Source organism: Onychostoma macrolepis, chromosome 11 (assembly GCF_012432095.1).
Source record: "Onychostoma macrolepis isolate SWU-2019 chromosome 11, ASM1243209v1, whole genome shotgun sequence".
In the NCBI taxonomy this organism is placed as follows: Eukaryota; Metazoa; Chordata; class Actinopteri; order Cypriniformes; family Cyprinidae; genus Onychostoma; species Onychostoma macrolepis.
The window spans coordinates 24,631,786-24,640,795 of record NC_081165.1 but is presented as its reverse complement, the minus strand read 5'-3'; the positions used below and the strand labels follow the sequence as shown (position 1 = coordinate 24,640,795).

The following is a 9,010-nucleotide window of genomic DNA, read 5'->3' as shown; positions in this document are numbered from 1 at the left end:
TGCCATCAAACCGCATAACATGTGAAATAAACAGATAACTGTGTATTTTAAAATGGAATTTATTTTTTGTATTTAATTCAAGAGTAACTATTTTTTACTGTTTCAATCCTGTTAGTTTATATGGTAAAAGTATTTACAGGTGTAATTCAAGTTTACTAATGTTGGCTGTACAGTGTCTGCTATGTGGGGGGGGGAGAGGAGGAGGAGTATGAACACACACACACACACACATGGATGGGTGTGTGTGTCTGTGCCCATCTGTGAATTCATTTTGTTGAGATGAACGTCATGAGCAACATCAGCGGAGGATGGATCCAGTCAGTTCTCTTCCTCTTCATACATTGTGCTCAAAAATTATTCTTTAGATTAATTTGACAAAAAAAAATAATAAAATATACAAACGGGATCAGATGGATTCATATCCCCATGTACTTATTTAATGTACATATTAAAAAAACAAAAACAAGATTTGAAATAAAGTCCCAAAACACTCTTTGGACTCCACAGTGCTTGGTGCAGGTTCTCCTGGTCATCCGTTTTGGGTCTTCTCTTCCTGAGTTCTCAGGCTTTCTTCATCTTGCCGTTGAGAGTGCTTCCATTCTCGTGGTGTTTCTTCCCATTGCTCAGGCTGTTTTCGTGCAGGCCATGGCCATTTGAAACCACCGATGAGCCATTGGCGACTGTGGTGGATCCGTTGGCCGTGCCGTTTTGGGCGTGCTTTTGGGTGTTCTTCGGTAGCCTCTTGCCTTTCACGTACGCCTGGTACCAGAAGTTAGAGAACAGCACAAAGAAGAAGGTCCCATACATCCAGATGAGGTGGATGAACAAAGGCACCTGGTAATCGCAGCTCTCCATGAAGTACCACTGGGTTGCGTGAAGAGACACTAACACAAACTGAGTCTGTAATGAAGAGTAAGAAGGTCTGAGTGTCTCTCTCTCTCTCTATATATATATATATATATGCTGTCAAACAATTGATCGCATCCAGAATAAAAGTTTTTGTTTACATGTATACATTTTATATTAATATAATTTATATTATATATAAATATATTTAATATATAAACAAAAATTTCTTAAATATATACATGCATGTGTCTATTTATATATACATAATACGTTACGTAAACAATAACTTATTTTGGATGCGATTAATTGTTTGACAGCACTAATATATATATATATATATATATATATATATATATATATATATATATATATATATATATATATATATATATATATATATATATATATATATATATATATATATATATATATATATATATATATATAAATAAAATACACACACACACACACTTGCCACCAGTGGTGGCAAAAATTATTAGAGCACTAGTATTTTTACCAGCTGAAAATGGTTTTAAGTTAGTTATTTCTTTTGCTGTAGTGTGTCTGTAGGAAATAACATTTACATCTAATTTCATTTAAAAATAAAATTAAAATTGTATAATATATATTTATAAAATTAAATGTATTAGAATATTTTAATAATTTATTTATAATACATAAATACATACTAAACAGACCGAGATTTAAGACCAAAATTTTAATTCAACAGCTTACTTCACTGGATTGTGTCTATGAATAATGACTTGCATTGCAATTTGACTTACATTGCAACTTCAGAAGTCTTGAAATATAGTTCACAGGTTGAAAAACCTTTAAATCAGTCTGCAATTTTTATCAGGCTCCTATGTTTAGGTTTAGTAACTTCAATTTAATGGCAAAGAAAAGGTTATTAGTCAGTTTTTGAATGCCTTATTTTCAAAAATGTCTAATGTTATGTCTCATGTAAAAAAAAAATCTCAGATAGACTGAAGAAGTTTTTGCATCTGCATACACACACACACACACACACACACACACACACACACACACATATACACACACACACACACATATCTCAATAAATTAGAATGTCGTGGAAAAGTTCATTTATTTCAGTAATTCAACTCAAATTGTGAAACTCGTGTATTAAATAAATTCAATTCACACAGACTGAAGTAGTTTAAGTCTTTGGTTCTTTTAATTGTGATGATTTTGGCTCACATTTAACAAAAACCCACCAATTCACTATCTCAACAAATTAGAATACTTCATAAGACCAATAAAAAAAACATTTTTAGTGAATTGTTGGCCTTCTGGAAAGTATGTTCATTTACTGTATATGTACTCAATACTTGGTAGGGGCTCCTTTTGCTTTAATTACTGCCTCAATTCGGCGTGGCGTGGAGGTGATCAGTTTGTGGCACTGCTGAGGTGGTATGGAAGCCCAGGTTTCTTTGACAGTGGCCTTCAGCTCATCTGCATTTTTTGGTCTCTTGTTTCTCATTTTCCTCTTGACAATACTCCATAGATTCTCTCTGGGGTTCAGGTCTGGAGAGTTTGCTGGCCAGTCAAGCGCACCAACACCATGGTCATTTAACCAACTTTTGGTGCTTTTGGCAGTGTGGGCAGGTGCCAAATCTTGCTGGAAAATGAAATCAGCATCTTTAAAAAGCTGATCAGCAGAAGGAAGCATGAAGTGCTCCAAAATTTCTCGGTAAACGGGTGCAGTGACTTTGGTTTTCAAAAAAACACAATGGACCAACACCAGCAGATGACATTGCACCCCAAATCATCACAGACTGTGGACTTAACACTGGACTTCAAGCAACTTGGGCTATGAGCTTCTCCACCCTTCCTCCAGACTCTAGGACCTTGCTTTCCAAATGAAATACAAAACCTGCTCTCATCTGAAAAGAGGACTTTGGGTCACTGGGCAACAGTCCAGTTCTTCTTCTCCTTAGCCCAGGTAAGATGCCTCTGACGTTGTCTGTGGTTCAGGAGTGGCTTAACAAGAGGAATACGACAACTGTAGCCAAATTCCTTGACACGTCTGTGTGTGGTGGCTCTTGATGCCTTGACCCCAGCCTCAGTCCATTCCTTGTGAAGTTCACCCAAATTCTTGAATCGATGTTGCTTGACAATCCTCATAAGGCTGCGGTTCTCTCGGTTGGTTGTGCATCTTTTTCTTCCATACTTTTTCCTTCCACTCAACTTTCTGTTAACATGCTTGGATACAGCACTCTGTGAACAGCCAGCTTCTTTGGCAATGAATGTTTGTGGCTTACCCTCCTTGTGAAGGGTGTCAATGATTGTCTTCTGGACAACTGTCAGATCAGCAGTCTTCCCCATGATTGTGTAGCCTAGTGAACCAAACTGAGAGACCATTTTGAAGGCTCAGGAAACCTTTGCAGGTGTTTTGAGTTGATTAGCTGATTGGCATGTCACCATATTCTAATTTGTTGAGATTGTTGAGTGAATTGGTGGGTTTTTGTTAAATGTGAGCCAAAATCATCACAATTAAAAGAACCAAAGACTTAAACTACTTCAGTCTGTGTGCACTGAATTTATTTAATACACGAGTTTCACAATTTGAGTTGAATCACCAAAATAAATGAACTTTTCCACGACATTATTTAAATAAATAAATAAAATACAGAGCCTGACAACTATGGTCACTTGCAACAGTCACTGTATGTTGAAGATTGTTCATTTTGGTGTTTTGTGCAAAAGAAAATGGGTTTGGAACAACACGAGGGCGAGTAAATAATGACACATTTTTCGCTGCATTATCCCTTCACCATTATCATGGTTGAGATTTATACTGCTCTATAGACCAAATGAACATACCAGCTGAATTGCAGTCATGTATTTCTTCCACCAGAGGAACTTCTGGAAGCGAGGTCCTGCAGCAGAAAGGCCGTAGTAGAAGTACATGATCACATGGACACAAGAGTTGATCATGGCATGGAAGGAGCCCATTCCACCTGCAAGAAACATTAAGTCAGCAAGTCTTAAAGTCACATATGGTGATAATATCATATCAAGATTTATGACATTAATGATGGTAAGCTCTGGACATTTTTACTTGATATATATTAATCTAACAGCTGATTACAGCAGAAATAAACATGACATCTGTTAGTCAGTGCATGTGGCTAATAAGTCTGCATGTTCTGTGCGTGTCTGTGTGAATGAATTGTGTAGCTTCATATACTACACAAACTCAAACACACACGATGCTCAGTGTTTTCAGCATTGCGTCTCACTATATGAGACATGAACACACAAACTTCATCTCCAGAGCTGCTTTGAGAGTCACTTCACCAGCTTTTCATCGTTTCATTTGAGAAAAAACTACCATCAAACACTGAAAGATCTTCATGACAAACCTTCAAAATAAAAATTCAGTTTAACTTGAAGAAATTAGGACAGAAGTATATTTATACTGTATACTAAAATTTACTTCTCAAAGTAGTACTAATATTATTATTATTATTATTATTATTATGGAATATCATTAAACCAAGATATTTTTCCATTCATGTTAAATGCATACATTTCTTTCCTGAAAAAAATAAAAATGCAACATTTTGTTGGAAATTGCTATACTTTCATTTGATTCAACTTGAAAAGATTGCTTAAATTGTTTTATGAGCTAATGAATGAATAAAACTAACAGTTTTTAAATGATAAATTTGTAATAAATCATAAAACACAGAATCAGTAAGAAACATAAAATGGAAAAAACAAAATTTAGAGGAAAATAAAACCGAATTGTGAAAAGTTGACATTCATTCTCAAGATCTAACAAACATCTAGAAAGCATTTCCTTCCTCATTAATGGTAAATGTGTATTATTATACAAACAAAATGATATTTTATCATGCTGTAGGCCAGTGGTGTAGTGGTGCCTAGAGAAGTGGGTATACTCTTAATACATGCCCCAATTTATTTATTTTTTAAAACTGCCCAGCAAAGGATGAACAACCTGTGTCATAAACAGTGACATGTAAAACTAGTCTTGAATATTTAGTTCACTCCAAAATGGGCCAGTAATATTTGCACACTGTCACTTAACTTCTGCTGCTTGAGTAAGGATCATTATAAAATAATTTTATCCACAGAAGAGGTGCAAATTTTGCAATAAATAATTAACTGCAGCAACTGACATTTTGTCAGAACCTCTAGTAAATTGCATGCTATTTTGTTTAGTTGTCTGTTCAGAATTGTGATCTCTATTTGAAACAAACAAAAAAAATCGTGATTCTCAATCATTTCAGAAGTGAGGGGGACAGAAATGTCTAATATAATAACTTTTTGTATAATTGACAGGTTTTATAACGATTATTATTATTATTATTATTAATTATTAGGCTACCTCTTGCTTTTAATTGGCTGAGAAATCAAATACACAGCTGGACAATAATCAATAATTTATAATATTTTTCCTGTATTTTCCTAATGACAATTTTATGATTTGTTTAGCCTATATACTACATATTTCCCCCATTTTTAAATCACAGAATAAGGCAGAATATATTTTATAGCCTAGTATCTATTAGCAAGTGTAATAAATGCTATCAATTAGCCTACTTAGCACTGCATTATTCAGAATCAGATGCTTTTCTATTACCTGGCTTGAAAAACACACATAAACCATATTGTCGCAATCATGTGTTTACTGTCTTCACGTTTCTTTTTATTCAGCTTAGCTACAGTAGAGATAGCTTTGGCTACAGCGATAGCTGGATTCTTGCACGTCGTGACTCGTAAGTTACTTCTATGAGGCCGTTTTGGGATTTCTGCGCGAGAGCGCCATCCGGCTTCGAGTAGCCTATAAATGAAACATACACTGCAGTATGTAGTGAATATTTGCATGTATTCACATGCGATTGGATTAGTTACTCATATGCTGGACTGTCATGATTTGGCTAGTGCAGGACGTGAATCAGAGGGGATTTAGAAGTGGGTATACGGAATGCCGACTGATAAAGAAGTGGGTATACGCTAGGGTTGGGTACCGTTCACATTTGAACCGGTACGGTACCGGTATCGGTACCTAAAATTTGGTACCGGTACCCAACGGTACCTTTTTCCGGTACTTTACTCAATGTGTAATAACAAAAACATTTATTTCAGTGAAAAAATAAGTCCAAAACTCTCAATTTCAACATTTTGAACAATAGGGCCCTACAATTTTTTTCTATTTTTTTTTCTTCCAGAAATTCTATATTCTATTTTTCTGATAATCAAATGAAGGCATGAAACATTTATTTATTTTTAATCAAATGAAAATGAAACCCTTTTATTTTTTGGCAAACAAACAGAGGTTTACTGTTAATATTAATACATGGTAGAAAAATTGTCTGAATATTCCTTTAAAAAAAGTTTTAATAATAATAGTTGTATTTTTTTCTACTTTCTACAATGAAGTGGTTAATGTGGTTGTAATAATTATTTGGTAACACTTTATTTTAGGGTCTCTTAACTAGTTGCTTATTAGCATGCATATTACTACAATATTAGCCATTTATTTGTACTAATTAAGCACGTATTAATGTCTTATTCTACATCCATAATCCTACCAAATAACTAAACTTAACAACTACCTTACTAACTATTAATAAGCAGCCAATTAGGAATTTATTGAGGGAAAAGTCATAGTTAATAGTGAATAAGTGTTCCTGTTCCCTATTTTAAAGTTTTACCAATTATTTTTTTTTTTATCATTTAATTGTTTTATTTAAATTTGTCAGCAAATGGAATATATAAAGACGTACATTATACTGTACAAAAGTAATACAAATATATATTTCTGCTACACCGCACTTTTATTTTGACAGGTTGCGTGAAGTTTCTGTGTGTATACAGTATGATATGATGCTAGTTTTCTCAAATGAAACGGTAAAATTCTCATGAAGTGACTCTCACAGCCTTTAAGTTCATGTGTTCATGTAGTGCAGGGTCCGAAAATCACTGCGAGTTCACGTGTGCTTCAGTATTTGTGTAGTAAACAGAACCGCCATTCATACATACCGAGGTTAACGGAACATGCAGGATTCATATTTAAATCGTCTTTTTGCGTTTTAATATTCACATACACTAGTTCATATCGCGAATCGAATTAAGTGACAGACCTTCTTTTATTCATCCAAAAATTATGAATTCCGTGGCATTTTCGCGGAAACCATATGACCCTAGAAATGTAAGCACACTTCAGAACATTTCGGTTTGCCGTGTGTGTTGTGTTTTAAAGAGTTGCAGGGGTGACAAGTCACAGGGTCTCGCTCTCTCTCTCTCTCTCATATGCGCCCAAATGCGTTATCAGGTACCGAAATTTGGTACCGAATGATTTAACGCGAATCGATACTCGGTAGTACCGACGCAATTCGGTCCGTACCCTTAAAAGTACCGAGTTCGGTATCCAACCCTAGTATACGCCGTATACCTGCGTATACCCTCCACTACACCACTGCTTGTAGGCAGTTTTACAATATCAGACTTCAATGACCATCAACGCACCAAGAGCTTTATTTACAAGAACCATTAGCACATGCAAAATCTCTTGGATTGTGGAACAGCAAACCCATCTCTGACTGGAAGAGAAATTCGTCAGGGTCCATTAACAGCTTCACGTCACTGAGACGGCACGTGCCAAATCATGTAAATACCTGCTGACTGACTCGGATCACCTCACCTGGTGTGTAGCTCACACCCCACCACCACGTCCAGGGCATGAAGGAATGGTGGAAGATGTGCAGGAAGGTGATCTGACTGTGTTTCTTACGCAGAACAAAAAACACCTGAACAGGACGACAGCAGCATTTATCACTCCATGAACCAATCTGCTTAAACTAGTTCAAAATCAGCCTTTTTATTCAAATCTTACCGTATCCATAAGCTCAATGAACTTTGAAAACAGGAATAACCAGGCAACTCTTGCCATCTGGGGGAAAAAGAAAAAAGAAGACATCTTTAATACGCTCCGATTTGATTATTTGTGCATAAACTACAGTAATATTTGAGCATATCACAGGAAATGGAAAGCAAATCTTACTCTGAGTCCTTGAGGGCTGTTTGAATAATCACATGGGTCACATCTCCACGTGTATCCCGTCGCCCAACCCGACATCAAGAACTACAAGTCAAGTTAAAACAATTCATATATAAATTTATATTCAGGAACTGGTTCTGAGGAGCAACTCCAAACCAGAATAGTGCCTCCATAATGAATAAAAATATAACACGCCTCTCTCTGAGTCAACGCAGACAAACAAACGCTTGCGTTCAAGTTCAAACACATTAGCCAGATCACACCACCTAGCATGAAACAACATCTCCTGATTCTCACCTCATATACGATATATGCAGACAGGCCAACCAAGGACAAGTTGTAGATGATCATAGCTTCTTTCAACTGGAAGGGTTTGCGGTTGGCCATAAATCTAGGGCCAGCGTACAGTACGAAGAAAAGATAAGCAAGCAGAACAGCAGTCATGTTGACTGGACTCTCCATTAGGAGGTAGCCCTTCAACCGTGGGTCTGGAACACAAAACACAGCACTTTTACATATAGTAATATTACTTCAAATCTTCTATATTTAATCCATTTATTATAACTGATAGCAGTTTCCCACATAGACTTTTATGAATTAGATGTCCAGTCCAATTAATCGGCCAACATTTTGAGATTATTTTTAGAATTTAGCAACAGCAATTTTAGCTTCCTTGTATAAGATTAACAATTTCTGATTTCAATGTTTTTTAGTAGAGTATACGGTCTAAAATAAATGTTAATTTTAGATATTGTGTGTGCAAAGGTCTGACACACTCAAAACAAGCACATGAATACTAACACTTCAAACTACAGCAGCAAGTTGCATTGCGTTCTGAAATGTGTCAAACCACAACTCATAAGACTTTGTTAACTTTGTTGCTTTACAACACTCAGTTTTCACTTTCACAAGAGCTAATATCATGGCGGCGAAATGGTTTAAAAACAATCTTGTTAAACATGCTGACTTTTATAGTTTGCTAGTTTCCAGCTAGCATTTATCAATTTGTTCAAAAATCAACCATAGACTCTATCTTATATATATATATATATATAAATAAATAACAGAGTCTATGGTTGATTTTTTCCCTATTTCTTCAAGCTAAAA

The 9,010-nt window shown here is 35.5% G+C and overlaps 1 protein-coding gene across 7 annotated transcripts in view; it reads right to left on the bottom strand.

Annotated features, from left to right (window-relative positions):
* Window positions 1–43: 43 nt before the first annotated feature.
* The window catches only part of elovl1b (ELOVL fatty acid elongase 1b), a 39,244-nt gene continuing 30,277 nt past the window's right edge, over window positions 44–9,010 (bottom strand). For all 7 annotated transcript variants that reach the window (XM_058791328.1, XM_058791323.1, XM_058791325.1 and 4 more), the window contains 6 exons: window positions 8,201–8,391; window positions 7,907–7,987; window positions 7,739–7,795; window positions 7,547–7,652; window positions 3,697–3,833; window positions 44–900 (listed from right to left, as the gene is read on the bottom strand). In XM_058791328.1, coding sequence (XP_058647311.1) covers window positions 562–900; window positions 3,697–3,833; window positions 7,547–7,652; window positions 7,739–7,795; window positions 7,907–7,987; window positions 8,201–8,391 — 911 coding nt within the window. In that variant the 3' untranslated portion in view covers window positions 44–561. The remainder of the gene's footprint in view (window positions 901–3,696; window positions 3,834–7,546; window positions 7,653–7,738; window positions 7,796–7,906; window positions 7,988–8,200; window positions 8,392–9,010) is intronic.